Source organism: Electrona antarctica (genome assembly GCF_951216825.1).
Source record: "Electrona antarctica genome assembly, chromosome: 2".
Classification (NCBI taxonomy): Eukaryota; Metazoa; Chordata; class Actinopteri; order Myctophiformes; family Myctophidae; genus Electrona; species Electrona antarctica.
The window spans coordinates 34,156,746-34,175,071 of record NC_136807.1 but is presented as its reverse complement, the minus strand read 5'-3'; the positions used below and the strand labels follow the sequence as shown (position 1 = coordinate 34,175,071).

The 18,326-nt window shown below is 43.4% G+C and overlaps 1 protein-coding gene across 4 annotated transcripts in view; it reads left to right on the top strand.

The window, feature by feature from the left end:
• Window positions 1–18,285, top strand: part of LOC306912416 (serine/threonine-protein kinase WNK2) — a 55,938-nt gene extending 37,653 nt beyond the window's left edge. For all 4 annotated transcript variants that reach the window (XM_079488622.1, XM_079488621.1, XM_079488620.1 and 1 more), the window contains 12 exons: window positions 501–617; window positions 1,289–1,465; window positions 1,749–1,800; window positions 2,729–2,827; window positions 6,966–7,621; window positions 8,079–8,124; window positions 8,228–8,295; window positions 8,717–9,357; window positions 9,667–9,896; window positions 10,319–10,546; window positions 15,005–15,306; window positions 15,583–18,285. In XM_079488622.1, coding sequence (XP_079344748.1) covers window positions 501–617; window positions 1,289–1,465; window positions 1,749–1,800; window positions 2,729–2,827; window positions 6,966–7,621; window positions 8,079–8,124; window positions 8,228–8,295; window positions 8,717–9,357; window positions 9,667–9,896; window positions 10,319–10,546; window positions 15,005–15,306; window positions 15,583–15,930 — 2,964 coding nt within the window. In that variant the 3' untranslated portion in view covers window positions 15,931–18,285. The remainder of the gene's footprint in view (window positions 1–500; window positions 618–1,288; window positions 1,466–1,748; window positions 1,801–2,728; window positions 2,828–6,965; window positions 7,622–8,078; window positions 8,125–8,227; window positions 8,296–8,716; window positions 9,358–9,666; window positions 9,897–10,318; window positions 10,547–15,004; window positions 15,307–15,582) is intronic.
• The last annotated feature ends 41 nt before the right edge of the window (window positions 18,286–18,326 follow it).

The following is an 18,326-nucleotide window of genomic DNA, read 5'->3' as shown; positions in this document are numbered from 1 at the left end:
CCAACAATTTCCCAAAGCATACCAGTTTTTTATGTGTTTTTCCTACCTTGGAGGGAGCTATTGATTTCTATTAATTTTAGATTTGGTTACAAAATAATCTTGCAGAGACCAGTAACTTGCTTAAAATAGGTAATCGTCACTCACAATGAACTTGGCACGGTTGCCCTGTCAGTCACAACACATTTGAAGACCCACATGCTATGACAGTGGTAATGGTAAAACAAAAGAATGGTGACATGAATGGAGAAGCAGATACAAGGGGGTTTACACTTTACACGATCACCTGAAACGTTTGAATATAAATAAATAAATAAATAGGAAAGTCACTATATAAAGTCACTTAAATCTAAAAGCGGAGTTATCCTTTGGAAAATGATCAGCAAATGACAAGCATAGTATACATGATTTTTAAAACTGTAACTAAAATGTATGCCGCATATACTGCACCGTAGTCGGCAAAGCATATTAATTGGGGTGAATGGTGTTGCTCTTCGGTACAGGTATGTAACACGGGTGACAAGATGGTAGAATGTCAGCTGGAAACCCACAACCACAAGATGGTCACCTTCAAGTTTGACCTGGATGGAGACGCACCAGAGGAGATCGCTACATACATGGTATGCATTTGACTAACTGGTGAAGCAATCTGAGTAGTTACTACTTCAATAACATTCAAATGTCCTTCCAAAGTATAAACTGCCCGCCTCCCAGCTCTTTGTGAGATGATCTTTCAATTCATTCTTGAAACTGTCCAACAATAATTGACACAGGGGTGAAAAATGGGTTACAAAATCGTGAGATAAAAATAAAAAAAAAGACACTGCCAAAGTCCCAGTGATTCTGTTTATCACTGCAATGCAGCATCTCTCTCTCTCTCTCTCTCTCTCTCTCTCTCTCCTCTTAGAAATCACACCAAAATCTCTCACAGAAAGACTACTGTAGATTTTTTCTTTTTTTTTAAAGATGTTTTTGGCTTTTTCTGCCTTTTATTGATAGGTTGAAAGTAGACTGACAGGAAATGGGGGGGGGGGGGGGGGGGGACGGACGGCAAATGCCGTCGGGATTGGGAGTCGAACCCACGGCACGCCGTCAGGCTGGCTTAGCAGCCTAGGTGCCCAGACGGTTGAGCTAACCGTCTGGGCCGACTACTGTAGAATTGAGAGAACTTTCTGCATTAATTTTCTCTTCGGTGTGTTGGACAATCAATCTCAAATTGCACATGGGCATTGAACATATGCAGCGACTGGTTCAACTGTCAACATCTCCTCCGTCCTACTACCCGTCACAGGTGGAGAACGACTTCATCCTGCTTCTGGAGAAGGAGGTTTTCATAGAGCAGCTGAGGGACATCATGGAAAAGGCAGAGGACATTCTGAGTGAGGACAGGGAGGGGGAGAAGAGCTTTGAGCAACAGGGAGGTGGTCCCCAGCAGAGCCAAGGAGGAGCTGGCACACTGGTGACAGAGGTGAGTGAGAGGGGGAACTCTTGGCAGGGAGGCGATGCGACCATCTTAGCCCGGGAGGAACGTTGTCCTACCTTGTGGCACTGTTCGAGATGATTTTGCACGAGAAGCTGCCAACAGTTTGCTGCAAAGACGAGCATTGTTGCTGATATGACACTTTCATATAACTGAATTTGCTATCTGAAAGCCAAGTCCTGTGGCTGTTTATTGAATCGTTTTAAAAGTTGTTGTACATGAATTTGATAAATAAGCACCTTTGCTGTTTAATAACCACTTTTCTCTTTAGAGTTCAAATCCTGCCACGCCCAACAGTCCACATTTGGTGTACCAACAGAATGGTGAGGCTTAGCATTTGGCATTCAGGCTGCAACTGCCAACTATTTACCATGTATTTACATATTGATTATTCTTTTTCAGATTTATTTTTATATCTCAAAGAATCAACAAAATTGATTTAAATTTGTTATAATCAGCTAAATCGATGAGTGATTGAACCATTCATTTTTATACTTTGTTGTCAAAGTAATGAAAATAGCCAATTTACAAGCTCACAATGCATAGCTTCTAGATCGGCTATTTTAGCTCATTTAGACATTTTTGGTAGCCAATAATGACGAGAAGAAGGAAAAGGACAAAAAGCTGAAAATCAAACCCTCCTTGACTTTGAATAAAAATAGTTTATATATATATATATATATATATATATATATATATATATATATATATATATAAACTATTTGTATTCAAAGTCAAGGAGGGTTTGATTTTCAGCTTTATATAGTTTATATATATATATATATATATATATATATATATATATATATATATAAACTATTTTTATTCAAAGTCAAGGAGGTCAAAGTCATATATATATAAAGTCATATATATATATATATATATATATATATATATATATATATATATATATATATATATATATATAAAATTGATTAGTTTGATTAACTGTTACACCCCTAGTCCGATTTTTTTGTTTTGTTTTTGATAAAGAACTCGGTGTATGTGGTTAACCACAGGCACAGTTGTTGCTATGGGAATTTGCATTCTTTTGGAGGTCTTTTGTTGTGGCAAAGTATTAAGATAGAAGAGGATTTGATAAATGAGGTGTCAGGAGGCGGAGTGATCTCCGTGTCCGATCGGTTCCCTCGCGATTGGGTTTGCACCCTTCCTATCTCAGTTATTTTGCCCTACAGAGGATGGTATAGTTGTGTGTTTGAATGTGTTGTGTGTGTGTTTTGTCCTTGACAGTCCTCCACACTGGCAAGCGCTGGTTCATCATCTGCCCCGTGGCTGAGACGACCACACCAGAGAGAGAGAACAGCTCATCACATGTCTCTGCAGCTAATGGTATAGTAGGCAGTCTGAATGCATACACCAGTGGTTTGCAAACTTTTTGTTTCCCAAGACACAATCTCAAGGCACACCTGTATCCATATACAGTATATGCCAAACGGCACCTATCTCGTGTTATAAAAATTGAAAAATGTGCATGTGCATCGACACATGGTGAGCTTGTATTAAATAAATAAAATGTTTACCTATTTAGGCATGCCCAAACTAGGGACACCAGGTTGAAAGTGGTTAGAATATATATCAAAATAAGAATTGAAAAAATCCCCAAAAGATAGCACTTCCAAAATTTCTAATCAAAGGTGGACAAAGTACTCGCATTTCCACTTTTTATTTATTGTCACACATCAATAAACAAACAAATATATGTTTTCAGGAATCAGGTTATCTAATTTCTTCATTGAAAAATTAGTGCGCACAAAGTAAAACTAAATAAATAATAATATAACTTTTGTAAAGTTATATGTGGTGTATATTGCAATAATAATGTGATGTTGTCACAAAACCCCAACTAGTCTTGTCTTATAGCAAATTGTTTGGGAACCACTGGCATAGACACACACACACACACACACACACGCACGCACACACGCGCGCGGGTTATGTTAATGTGTTTTACACATCAGCAGTCTCACGTGGCTAATGGACTTCATTTAGCTAATGGAGATGTGCGTGCCCTTCCATTGGATGTGTTTATTAGTCTGATTTAACCATTTAACCCTGTACTATACTTTGTTGTACAATGGTGCCCTAAAAACAAATGGCAAAAATAGCTGATCTACAATGTTGCCAGTGTTGTAGAGCTTGTAGATCTGCTATAATCGAGGAAAAACGCGACATTGATATGAAGTCATGTAGCCCAGCCCTAGGAAGGTGACGAGGGCTTCACAACACGGCAACACTAGCAACAATAGGATGTCTATATGATTGGCCTGCGGATGTTGCTGAGGAAGCGATGTGTGCATTAGTGTTGAGCTGTGTGGAGGTCGGTTACATAAGCATGCTGCTGCAGAGACTCTAGGCCTATACCAACTCACCAAGACCACTCCAACCCAGCCTGATGGAAGAAGACTCTAGGCCTATACCAACTCACCAAGACCACTCCAACCCAGCCTGACTCTAGCCCCCTTTCTGAAACCAGCTCCTCGCCACTCGCTCTACACACTTGCCCTCGATATGCGCGTTCACGCGAGGCTGCGCCATATTAAGTGTCGTCCGAAACCAAGCAGCCTTGAGTGGAAGTGGCTTATAAAGCCCTCAAGAGCGAGTCTGTGCCGATCTAGACTCGATTGCCTTGTGCAGCCCTGTTCTCTGTCCGCATGGAAAACGCGACCTACAAATGTAAGTACCACCACAAATAAATGATAAATAAACTCCTCCTAAACAATCTTCATCTGATGCAAAATAGACAACACTCCAACTGATGTTCACAAGGGCTCTTTATTTACCCCACCGTGAAAAAAACGATAAATGAAAGTTATGAAACCACACAAACAAAACAACTTATGATTTATAAACACCATGGATGTATATGACATGTCATTTTTGACACGCTGTATTTCCTTTTTCCATATTAATGAAATCCACATGTCACAAACATACACGATAAAATGCAATATAACTGTACAAACAAAATAACAGGTAACACAATTGCGTGATGGTAACCATGGCAACGAATGGTGTCTGTTTCCTGTTTCTGCACAAGGAGGGCGAGTGTATTTCCAAACAGTTTTTTATACCCAGCACCCTAATCAATGGAACTTGATTCAGCTGGAGGGGCACTTTCTGACGAGGGAACCTCCCGAGAGCACTTCAAGTCAAGGGACTGGTTTCAGAAAGGGCTTAGGCCTATACCAACTCACCAAGACCACTCCAACCCAGCCTGACTCTAGGCCTATACCAACTCACCAAGACCACTCCAACCCAGCCTGATGGAAGGAGACTCTAGGCCTATACCAACTCACCAAGACCACTCCAACCCAGCCTGATGGAAGGAGACTCTAGGCCTATACCAACTCACCAAGACCACTCCAACCCAGAGACTCTAGGCCTATACCAACTCACCAAGACCACTCCAACCCAGAGGCTCTAGGCCTATACCAACTCACCAAGACCACTCCAACCCAGAGGCTCTAGGCCTATACCAACTCACCAAGACCACTCCAACCCAGAGGCTCTAGGCCTATACCAACTCACCAAGACCACTCCAACCCAGCCTATACCAACTCACCAAGACCACTCCAACCCAGCCTATACCAACTCACCAAGACCACTCCAACCCAGAGGCTCTAGGCCTATACCAACTCACCAAGACCACTCCAACCCAGAGGCTCTAGGCCTATACCAACTCACCAAGACCACTCCAACCCAGAGACTCTAGGCCTATACCAACTCACCAAGACCACTCCAACCCAGAGACTCTAGGCCTATACCAACTCACCAAGACCACTCCAACCCAGAGGCTCTAGGCCTATACCAACTCACCAAGACCACTCCAACCCAGAGGCTCTAGGCCTATACCAACTCACCAAGACCACTCCAACCCAGAGACTCTAGGCCTATACCAACTCACCAAGACCACTCCAACCCAGAGACTCTAGGCCTATACCAACTCACCAAGACCACTCCAACCCAGAGACTCTAGGCCTATACCAACTCACCAAGACCACTCCAACCCAGCCTATACCAACTCACCAAGACCACTCCAACCCAGCCTATACCAACTCACCAAGACCACTCCAACCCAGCCTATACCAACTCACCAAGACCACTCCAACCCAGAGGCTCTAGGCCTATACCAACTCACCAAGACCACTCCAACCCAGAGACTCTAGGCCTATACCAACTCACCAAGACCACTCCAACCCAGAGGCTCTAGGCCTATACCAACTCACCAAGACCACTCCAACCCAGAGGCTCTAGGCCTATACCAACTCACCAAGACCACTCCAACCCAGCCTATACCAACTCACCAAGACCACTCCAACCCAGAGGCTCTAGGCCTATACCAACTCACCAAGACCACTCCAACCCAGCCTATACCAACTCACCAAGACCACTCCAACCCAGAGGCTCTAGGCCTATACCAACTCACCAAGACCACTCCAACCCAGAGGCTCTAGGCCTATACCAACTCACCAAGACCACTCCAACCCAGCCTATACCAACTCACCAAGACCACTCCAACCCAGCCTATACCAACTCACCAAGACCACTCCAACCCAGAGACTCTAGGCCTATACCAACTCACCAAGACCCCTCCAACCCAGCCTATACCAACTCACCAAGACCACTCCAACCCAGCCTATACCAACTCACCAAGACCACTCCAACCCAGCCTATACCAACTCACCAAGACCACTCCAACCCAGCCTGGTGGAAGAAGACAATGACTTAATGCAACCATCCGTCACCCACAGGACTCTGTCCTCTTTGGAGCTGCAACTATTGAATATTTTGATTATTTCCGTACGATTGAATAATATTGAGGATTTTCGGATATATAGTATATATTTATTTGAATTATCATATACGGTACATACATCAAGAAATCGACTTGAAAAAATATGAATTGTTTTTTTAAATATATAATCAACTAAATTGATTGATAGTGTGATTATTAAGCCCTATTTTATACATTCTCAAACAACGGTGTCCTACAAATAGTAGAAATAGTGGACCCACAGTAAGTTGAGACCTTATAGATCAGCGACTGTGGCTCAGGAGGTAGAGCAGGTCGTCCAATGAACCATGGGTCGGCGGTTCGAATCCCGGCTCCTCCTGTCTACATGTCGAAGTGTGCTTGGGCAAGACACTGAACCCCGAAATTGCTCCCGATGTGCTGATTAGTACCTTGCATGGATTTCCATCGCAATCGGTGTATGAATGTGTGTGAATGGGTGAATGTAATGCATTACAATCTATGTAAAGCGCCTTGGATAAAGGCGCTATATAAATGCACCATTTACCATTGTATCAGCTATTTTCTCCATTTTAAAAAATCCACAAATTGATTATTTTATTAAAATCTATTACCTTTTATAATCTATTAAATCAATTAGTCATCTACTTCTCACAACTTAGTTTTTCTAATAGTTTTAATTTTGTCCTATCTCTGTTTTGTATGTTGTTGCAGAGTGTGACGTGTCGGCCCCATCCTTGGTCAGATCCAGCAGCGACGTGTCTGCCCGCCTCCCCCCCAGAGCCCCCGCAGCTCAGATCAACGCCGTACAACCTCAGGACCCCCATGTGGGCCGGGCGCACGTCCAGCAGCCTCAACCCTCCACGGCCACCGTCGGCGTAAGCCGCTACGACTCCCCTCGTGCGGACGAGCCTTGCATATCGGCCATCTCCATGGTAACAGACATCCCGTGCTGCCCGATCGCGCCGCCTGTATCTCTGGATGTGAACGCGGGACAGATTGGCCGCTCGTCCTCACCTGTGTCCAATCAAATGGTCAGTCCTACTGGCGAGCCGCCCCCACCGATAGCCTCCCATCAACCAGTGGTCCTGCAGCAACCCTATGCCATGCCCATGCAGCCTGGCGCGGTCGCCTCTCAGCCCCAGAGCCCAGCTCACCAGGCCTCGCAGTCCCAGCAGCAGGCTAGTAGCGGGGGGCTGGGGGAGTCCGATAGTGACGTGCCTCGTCGGGTGGAGTTTGTGGACTGTACCATTAAGACCTTGGACGAGAAGTTGAGAACATTGCTCTACCAGGAGCACACACCCAGCCAACCTTCCGCCGCTGCCCCAGACCCCCAGGGTTCCAATGCAGAGGGCAAGGGGGAACTTCTGGTATGAATAAACCTATTTGTGTGTCTGATACATCTGTACCAGCAGATATTTAGGAGCACCCATATACCTCTCTCAGTAGGGTACTGAGTTGAGTTGACATTGATCAGTGCCCAAGTTTTTGGCAGCGTCTTTGAATCCATTCACTGCAGTTTAACATTGACTTTACCATCGCCTGTAATCACTGATTTTACCATCGCCTGTAATCACTGATTTTACCATCGCCTGTAATCATCAAGACTAATGCTGTGTTCGGGAGAACAGGGAGGGTAACTAAATTACTGCTGTCAACCAGATGTTTTATTATTATCTGCTCCTCTTTATCTGGTATGTGTGCCTTGCCTAAAAAAAGAATCAGGGACTCATGGTTCTGACGCCAGGCCATGATAATGGGTTAGCATACAATCTGATTTACACATGGGAACATTTTGACCCTTGTTTGTCTCTCTTCCTTTTTTAGCCTCAGATTCTTGAACGCACAGATAGTGTGGATTCTGCACTGGCAGGTGAGTGACAAAAGCTGGCCTTGCATTAATCGCACTTTGACAAGTGATTTGGATGTTTGTATCACAATACTAATAGTTTTGTTTTCTCCTCCCTTGCCTCAAGCCTCTAATGGGTTATTGAACAGGAGGGATCTGGTTACCGGTTCATATAGCTCCAAAAACCGCTTCCAAGTAAGACTCTACTCTGATAACGCCACATACTGTAGGAACATCTGTTCCCCAGAAACTATATTTTGACCAAGTCCTGACCTTGTCTATCCTGTATTTTGTCCCTGATTGAATTATTTGCTATATAATTAACTATATATAATTAACCACTTAACCACTTTCAACCTGCCGTCCCTATTTTGGGCATGTCATTTTTCAAAAACATCTTCATAACTGTAACAATTTTCAAACATTCAAAGAATCTCTTAAAGCAACAGAAATACAAGCTCACAATGCATCACGGTTGTAGATTGGCTATATTTGTGCAACATCGTACAACAACGCCTAAGAGGCTGCACGTGCTGTAGTTTTTAACCTCAACTGGAAACAAGCTACAGCTTAGGGTTTCATGCCCCTTATGAAACAATCTTCTCTGTCTCCCCAGATGGTCCCAACTCCTCCAGATGTTATTTTTCGCTTGGAGAGACCCAGGAAGGACAGCTCCTGTAACTCCCAGACGCCCTCCAGTGGATCTGGAGGGTCTCACAAGGCACAGGGCTCAGGCAGAAGAGAGCAGGGATGCGTGGCCATGGGCAGGTTCTCTGTGACAGCTGCCGAGGAGGGAGACGCGGAGACACCCCGACCTCATATCAGTAACCGTTACTCCGCCCCTCCCGATTTCTACCGTGCCTCCAGCCCTGACATGACCCCCACCCGCATCCCACGCGCTCACACCATCGACGCCCCCACCCATCGGCCTCGCCTGTTCCGCCTCTGCTCCGACTCGGCAGAGGACGAAGACAGCAGCGCCTTTGCCCCGCCTTCCCCCCACGTCCCTCCCCCTGCCCACGCCCTCTCTGAGCACAGTGGAAGTGACCTCATGAAGAGGGCGGTGGCCTTCTTCCGCCGCTCGGGCCGCAGCAGTGGCAACACGCAGAGATCAGATTCGCCGAGTCGTCCGGCTTTGGCGATGAATGGCCACGCCACCTCACCTCCCGGGGGAGCGAACGCCTATGCCAGCAGTGACAACGACTCTGAGTTTGAGGATACCGACATGAAGAAGGAGTTGCAGAGGCTGAGAGAAAAGTAACACACACACACACACAAATGCATGTGCACGCAAATGCATGAATGCACAATGTTACAAGCTTTCTGTCAGTATAAATCCCCAAGAAAGCTCACACATTGTGAGTTTATCTATCGTCTAACAACGCATAGCTAACTATAAATCAGACTATAGGGCACTAGTTTATGTGATCATAAAACAGTGCAGAGCTTTAATAGGCAGTCAATGACCTTTCTGGACCTTTCAAGGCAATATCTTTGACAACTAATATAGGAATGGGGTACAGTCTTTATTAGAGACTTTTTTTTCCCCCTGTAATTTTTCATCAGGCACATGAAGGAGATCTCAGAGCTGCAGGCGTACCAACGGAGCGAGATCGAGGGCCTGTACAAGGACCTTGGTAAAGTTCTGCCCCCCAGTGTTGGTCTGCTGCACGCTGCACCCCCCAGCGGCCGCAGACGCAGGGCTAGCAAGAACAAGCTGAAAACTGGCAAGCTGCTCAACCCCACAGTGCAGCAGCTCAGAAACAACATCAACAGCACCAATTGTGAGAAGATAGGTAGGTAGGGGTGTGTGTGTGTGTGTGGTGTCAATTTCTTGAACTTTTAAGATTCTCTCAGGAACTGAGTCATGAGAAATCCGGTTTATTAGATTTTTTTATATATGAATCAATTTTATTACATAAAGATACTAACTCTAATAAAGATTTACTCAGTATTAGTATTAGCGTCAAGTTTCAACTTCTCAGGGCATAATTATTTTCAAAATATACGTATATTTCATTCAATATTATTTTCGTCAAAGATTAAACTATTGTATTATTCTAATGCAATAGAATATTTTAAGATAATAGTGCATCGATGCATTTTCACACCCCTAGTGCCCACAAATTTGTGCCAACGGTTGATAATATGGTAGTGTCACAGTGGTGTTAAGGCAACCATGTTGACTTGCATCCTCTCCCTGTCTGTCACCACCAAGGTGAGGGCGCCAGTGACTCCAGTTCTCCGGCCAAAAGTTCTGTTGTGTCGGACAGTTCTACGCGCTCCAGCGGCAGCAGCAGCAGCTCCAGCACCCGGCCCGACATCAGAGCACCAGAGATGGTCCTCACGCAGCAGCCCTGCTCTCTCAAGGGCTCCGTCTCCTCAGACAACATCTATGCTGGGCTGCACAGTGACAGCATGGCCTCCCACGGACACCCTAGCCAAGGTATATTAGCCACTTAAACTCTCTCTTCTTAGTAAAAACTGACCTGAGTTGCAACTGTACAGTGCACTCTTTTTTTTTTCCCTCCACTCTATACCAAATCTCTTCGCCAAAAATGGACCATCTACAAGAGATCGGCTAGATCGACTATTAGGCACGCTGTGGTTCAAATGTGCATTTACACACACACACACACACACACACACACACACACACACACACACACACACACACACAAATATACACACTGATTGAGATGCAGATATGGAGCATGATGTTCAGATAGGTGTCTCTACACAGCCTCATCATTGATGAAGTTAAGGAGCAATGTCACAGCGGTTTGTAAGCATGAGTCATCATAAGCAGGTTTGCACCTTAAAGGATTCTAGACACTTTTTAGCTGATTTATCTTCACACTCGGACTGAAAAACCCTGTATCTAATATTCATATACCTTCTGAACACTTTCATTAACAGCCTTGTGCTACTAACTCAGAGGTTTCTGATGTTTCTGTAATAGTATAGTAATTTTTGGTTCATATTTTACACCCATCAACACACTTGTGTGGAAGTTTACAGTGGGGTGGTAGCATCTGTCGGAATGAGGAAAGGAGCAGAGGTTGAAAGGTCGCCCGTTTAAATGACAGCTGGCCTCCTAAACCCCTTAATAATCCATGTCAACATACCACTTTTTCATGAGCGAGTATGAATATGTTCATACTGATACTTCAATAATGTGAATAATATTAATATTAATGTATTCTGAGTGGGATTTTCCCTCTTAAAGTGGCATAAATGTATCCTAAAGTTATATTACTTTTGTCCTAGCAGTTGCTTACCAAATGGTTAATCCCAATGCCCTAGTCCCTCTGGTTTATGGGATCTAAAGAGCTGACACATCCTTCCCGGTTATGGGAACAATGCTGCTTACAAACACGCTTTAGATGGACTGTAAGACCTTGTTTTGACCTCACCCAACAGGGATATTCAGCTGTCATGCACCTGTAAAACACAAGACAGAAACTTTTCAAAAATGTTCAAAATGTTTTTGATTTTCAGAAATGGGGAAAATGGCACATCTTCAAGCTCTCAACCTCTATGCTCTCAACGCATCGTGATCTTGTAGATCTGCCATTTTCGTTCTTAAGTGGTTAATGGAGGTTTATCATGTTTGTCTCTGTACACTTTTATAGAAGTGTCTCTTGTTTTCTTCTCTTCTTCCCTCTTATATTCATTTTTTTACAGGCTGGACGGTTTACCACCAAACGTCAGAGAGAGTGACCTATAAATCTAGCAAACCGCGCACTAGATTCCTCAGTGGACCCGTGTCACTGTCCATCTGTTTGTATTTGTTCCTTTCTATTTTCTCTCCCCACACTCATTCTCCATCTTTATCCTTTCTATCTCACCTCCTCTATTTGACGTAATGGATCTTCTTCCTCGCCATCCTCCTCACCGACCACTGTCCGGGAAAACAACCTAATGTCATAGATTTCTGACCCCCTTCCCCATGGCTCTGACGTTCCTCTATACAAATGCTTCGAGCACTGCTTTTTGGCTTTAGCAAGCAGATCCCCATCATGCATGGGGTTAAAGCTAGTCTTCTCCAAACATGGACAGGTGATGCCTGAGGTCAGATCTCAGCTGTGTGCGTGCGTGCGTACGTGCGTGTGTGAAAGCGAGCGTGTACAAATCTTTTTACCCTTATTTTTTTGCATGCATTGTTTTCATCCACAGTTTATTAATTATTGTTACCCTTATCTGAAGTCATTATGGAGACTTATAGTAGTTAGCAATAGATGGCAAAGACATTGAAACTAATTTAATTATTATCTAAATCTCTAAATCTTATTTACTTCCTGACATACAAAAATGTTATGCGTGATTACATTAGCACGAACTAACCAATAATATGGTATACACCTGTCAAATTACTCATCCACATGGAGATATGATCATGGATGTATCTGGAGATAATGTCCAAGCATGGCCACATATACATTTTGTTGCATTGCAACTTTCTCACCCAGCCATGGCTATTATTCATTCTGCTAGAAACTAGACTAGGGCTTTCACTTCTAGTGATTTTTACTAGTTGATTAGTTGCCTAGTTTACAGTCTACTACAAAATAAATAAATAATATTTACAACTGTACATTTAAAAACGGTGTACATTGGTGACTATAATCTAGCATTTCAACTAGTACCAACAAGGTCAACTAGTGGATTTATTATAATAATAATGAATTGTATTATATAGCGCTTTTCCAAGTGCTCAAAGCGCTTTACAATGGTTCATTCATTCATACATTGGGAGGTGAAGCGGCGAACAATCAACGCCAGCGTCCTCACTTCCCACATTCACACACCAATGGTGGCAAGCTTACACCGACCGAACGACTCATTGGAGGCAATTTAGGGTTCAGTGTCTTGCCCAAGGACACTTCGACATGTGGACAAGGAGTAGCCGGGATTCAAACCGCCGACCCAGGGATCATTGGACGACCTGCTCTACCTCCTGAGCCACAGCCACCCTATTATTCGACTAGTTGAATAGTTGACTAGTTGCTTAAAGCCCTAACTAGAGCACAGTGCTACCATGTTGAATATAAACAAACATGGCTCCTGGACGTTACAAATGATCCCCTTTTAAAATAAAACGGTACACTCAAATATGTTTATGCAAACATTTGAAATGCAGTACAGACTTTATTCAGCAGTCCCTTGTTTCATCGAGGCGGCTCATGGTATTTTGCCAATGATCAAAACCATACCTCACCTTAGTCACCTAGCCGGTCAACAGATGCTAGCACTCTGATAGAGGTTAAAATATGCAGTGGTTCAACCCCGTTTGGCTGAGATGGACCCAGCCACAGTTTCACTAGGAAATACATCCTTAATAGTCTCAAAATACCATTTCATTTCATCTTTATTGTCCCAGTGTGTGGTCTTGTGTGTATGTATTGTACAGTATATATACTAACGCAGAGACTGCCCACGCCCACCACCACCTTCCCACTAAGCCAGGGGCCGTTTTGCTGTGCTAGGAGAACTCTCTGTCCCTCATGTTTGGACTGGGGAAGACGTGCATGGTTGCAGGCGCCAGGCAGGGCACTGATGGAGACTTACTCCACCGTATAAAGGGCTGTATCATTAAATATTCTACTTTGTTCTCCTTCCAAACCCACCCCACCTCTGTTACTTGCATGTTCATGAGAAGTGCCGACTCTGCTGTGTGCTCCTTTGTTTTGAATTTTTTGGTTCCCTATTTTGTTATTCACAGGCATTCTTGACCAATGCTGTGATCTCTGTCTGGATCAAAGCTGCAATGAACCTGCCTTGCTAAATTATTCTCCTGTCTGCTAATTGGCCTCTATATGGTCTTGCAGGAGTTATTCATCCACATTGCTGTAGAAAACTAACAAATTAGTAATTTTAGGCCTTTTCTTCACATAGTGAAAATCTGCAATAGAACGCGGCCACTTTAGGATTACTGAAAGTGAATATAGTTGAGCCGTCTTCCTGGATGACTGGCCTCAGTTAATTGCAAACCAGTCTCTTCTAAAAAACAAATTAATAACCCAGCAAGGATTCAGGCCAGGGTTATATTTCTGTTTCAGGCCTTCCTTTCCCTATTTACAACTCTTTTGGAATGACTGCACATGTTAAAGAACACTTAGACTCTTGTCTTCTCAGTGATTTTAATTTTTAAACCCCCCACCTCCTTTCCCCACACTCTCTTCTTCTCTCTTTCTCTGTCCCCGATTGATAGCTGTGTGTGTCTTTGAGGCAGCTTGTCGTCAGGCCAGTTTGTACAGTGGTGTACAGTGTCCTGGTCTAACCGTTTCTGTCTTGTGCTGTTCTACCTTTTCATAGGGACTACTCTGAAACGACTATGTCTAGGCAAAGAGCGCAGTAGTAGTAACTATCTCATTCATTTTCTATCTCTGTCTATATTTGTTCCATTTTATGTTTGCATGGGCACATAATTTGTTATTGATGTGTTCTTTTGGCACTTAAAATGTGGCAGGTTTTGTTGGAAAATCTGCCAGCCTTTGTGAAATGCAATGACAATGTGACACTATGCCTTCATTTACTTTTGTATCCTATAATGCATGGCGGTATGCATACATGTCTGGATGTTGTGTTTGCCTGCGTATCAATGTTTAAATTTTTCTGTTTTAATTTGTGACCGTGAACTAAGCTGTAATCCTTTGGCTGCTCAGCATGGTTAACTACAGGAAAATATGTTTAATTTAATTTGATTTACTAAATGTACTTCAGAACTGGCTAGACTGGATTTTATAGTTGACAATAAAGCCGTTGGGCTGTGCCAGTTCATTGTTGTAATTGTGCCTTACATTCTGTGGCCTCACAGCAGCCAACTGATTCGCTGGGAATTGTTCAAACTGGGCAGACCTTCTAACTGGGTAGCGTTTAAATTGCTTTCCGTCTTTCCCAGGGTCTGCCAATAGCACCACAACAGCTCCAACAGCCCCCAATCAGATGCAAGCACCACCTGCTATGGCTGCATCTTTACCATCTCCTCAGCCAATCACAGGGCTAGCTCAGGTCCAGACGAACAACAGCAACAACAAGAAGGGCACCTTCACAGATGACCTTCACAAACTGGTGGATGACTGGACAAAGGAAACTCTGGCGGCATCCCATCAACATCGACCGTCCCTGAACCAGATCAAACAGCAGAGACGCTGGCAGGATCTGGACGGCAAAGTGCCACCCATGGGCGCAGCCACAAATGAGGTATCTGCCATGGGAACAGTGAGAAAACACATGAATTGTTCTTGAAACTGCACTACGATTATTTGAACCACATTCGGTGTCCCATTTGGGTGCAAATTTTCTAAAAATAAAAAGCTGAATTTCAAGGTTTGTTGTGTGCTCAACACACGTGTTGTAAGCCATGTGTTGTGAGCTTGTAGACCGGTTATTTACTCCATTTGTCGTAAGACAAAATATATTTGGCTTAAGTGGTTAATTGAATTTGCTCTAACCTTTTAACTTCTGTTTTTGTTCCAGGTGAGATGCCCCCCCAACAGCAGCAAGTTCCAGCTGCCCCTCTCCTGCCCAATGACTGCTGCTTTAGCCCCTGCAATGCCCACAGCCTTAGGTGCCAACTCTGCAATGCTTCCTCCTGGGTATATATCGGCTGCTGGCACCTACAGTGGGGCAGTGCCTGGCCCTGTTTACGGGCAGCAGTGGCCAGGCTTGCCCAGCCCTGTGGGGTCTGTGGGTCCTGTGGGCCTGCTTGGCACTGCAGGAGTAATACCCTACGCTACCATGGCAAAGTCAGGGGTACCAGCCTACCCTCTTGTCCTGCACCACCCCGAGAATGGCTCCTATCCCAACACTACCAGGACTACCTAAACTACAGTGTCTAGTTTCCGTCAAGGCTGCACCCCACAACCTTCCTGGGCAGGATTGTCTGGCACCAATCTGCTCTGCTTCACTAGAGCCACATTATGTACATAATTTGTGGGCTTGAGTCCTTTATAACAACACCTAAAGTTTGTGTGTGTGTGTGTGTGTGTGTGTGTATGTATATATATATATATATATATATGTGTGTGTATGTGTATATGTATATATATATATATATATATATATATATATATATATATATATACTGTGTATAGTATATATGTTCGGTGTGTGTGTGGGGGTGTCTGAGTTCCTAATGCTTTTGGCTTTGGTCTTGACTAAACTCAGCCATACTAGACATAATGTCAATGATCACAATAAGATGTTTCACCATATCCTACTTTAATACCATTTTCAACATTGGTTTAGCCTTTCTCTCAATTTATGTCCACTTGCAACACTACATTTAGAATTCAAACACAGTGGCGTGAGATGACAGGGCCGTGTTTATGTTGAAAGATCTCTGAAGGAATGTAGTGCCTTGAACATAACGTTTTTCTTTATTTCTTTTCTTTTTGTGAAAAAAGCATGCAATGCACCCAAATGATTTTATATCACGGTGGCTTAAGTGCTGCTTCCATTTTTAATGCATTACAGACACTTTTGTTGTTGGTTTACATATGAATGCCCTTGTAGTACTGCACTATTAACACAGTATATGCTCTTATTAAAGTAATAAAATTGTTTTAAACCCTGTTTACTTTACACGCCGTGACAGAGAGAACGCCATAGTGGTGAGACGTACGGTTGCCTTGCAGGAACAAAAGATTGATGTACGTTTGAGTGGGGAAATCAAAACCCTAACCAAGCCACCAGCCAAATTCCACTCTTTCAGGTCAAATGGTTCAGTTGGGCACAGACTCTTTTGCATATGAATGATAATATAAGAGTTGGACATCGGAGGCGTTGGCAGTGTTGTGGTAGGTAGTGTCCAGAGCCATATACTGTACATACTCTCTCTGTATGCCTCTGGTAGTGAGTGCCCAGATCAGAATGTAGCAGTGGTTTTGAGAAGTAGTTTGGCGAGGCTTTAAAGTGCAATTCAACCCCTCTACAAAGCTTTGATCGTGGCTTTGCCACAAGCCTTATCCCCGACACGTGCAACAGGAGCTACAGTAGCTGCAAAGTTGAACAGATGTATAAGAAATCACCAAGCAGACACTGAATTTACTACCGCTAAATGTTTTCATTGCTGCCCCAACGGGGCGCTGCTCTTTTCCAGCATATACAGTGCTGTTTGTAAGTATTTTTTGTGCAATCATCGGTTAAGTGTTATTGCGTTAGTGTTTCAAAGCTTGATTTTGATGCTGCTATTCTGTCAGGTGATTCCACTGATATTAAAAAATGTTGTATTGGCATACTGTACGATGGTACACTCGAATCACCCCAAGGAATAACCTTCTGAATCCTTTACATGCTCGTGAAGCAGTGTTATTGCCTTGTTGAAATTATATTTTCTACTTTCCCAAAGTTATTTTTGATGATAGACTTGCTTTTGTTTTATTGCATTTTGTTTTCTCATCAATTATCAGTATTTAGAAAATTTACATAATACTTGATAGGGGAGATTTGCACAATGTAACATGTTCTCCCTCAACCAATTCTAACCTGTACTAATTAATTTCCAAAATTCTGTACATAGAGTTCCACCCCCACGAGCATGGCCAGCTGTTCATATTTTCCAATAGATATAAACGCAACTGTGGTTTCACAAATCCATCACACCGCTCAAAGTTTGCAGCACCCCAATCCTGCCAAGCTGTGAATTGTACAGTTCTCTTGTAATTTATATTTGTACATTTTGTTTGACTGTTTAGGGGGAGGGATGGGTTTGCTTTGATGTATATTATTCCATCAATTCAGTATGAATTGGACTTTTATAGGATATTACGCAGAGTCTTCTGCTTCTGGTAAAAGTAGTAAGAGATTTCTGTTCTCTGTTACTTCATCTGGTATCCTCTGCTCCCTGGCTGTTGACTCATATTGTGAGCAGATGAGGGAATAACTACTGTCTGCTGGCATATTCATTTGGATGCCTATGTTTTGGAGAAAATTGAAATGCACAGAGTGCACTCGCTGTGCTTGCTCTGGTCATGTCACTGTTTCTGCACAGCATTGCCCCCTATTGAATATGCTCTGTCAATAACTGATTTGCATTGAATCTGTGTGGGATTGCTTCTGCCTGCTGTACTTCCCACTGCTTCATAACCCAGCCCGGTCAAAACTCAAAACCTGTCAGCCGCACTCTAATCACTAAAACTGTACATGTTGAGAGAGAAATAAACATTATTTTGTGCTTGATTGTGTCTCTCTGTTTTGTTTTTCATTCATAATTTTGTTGT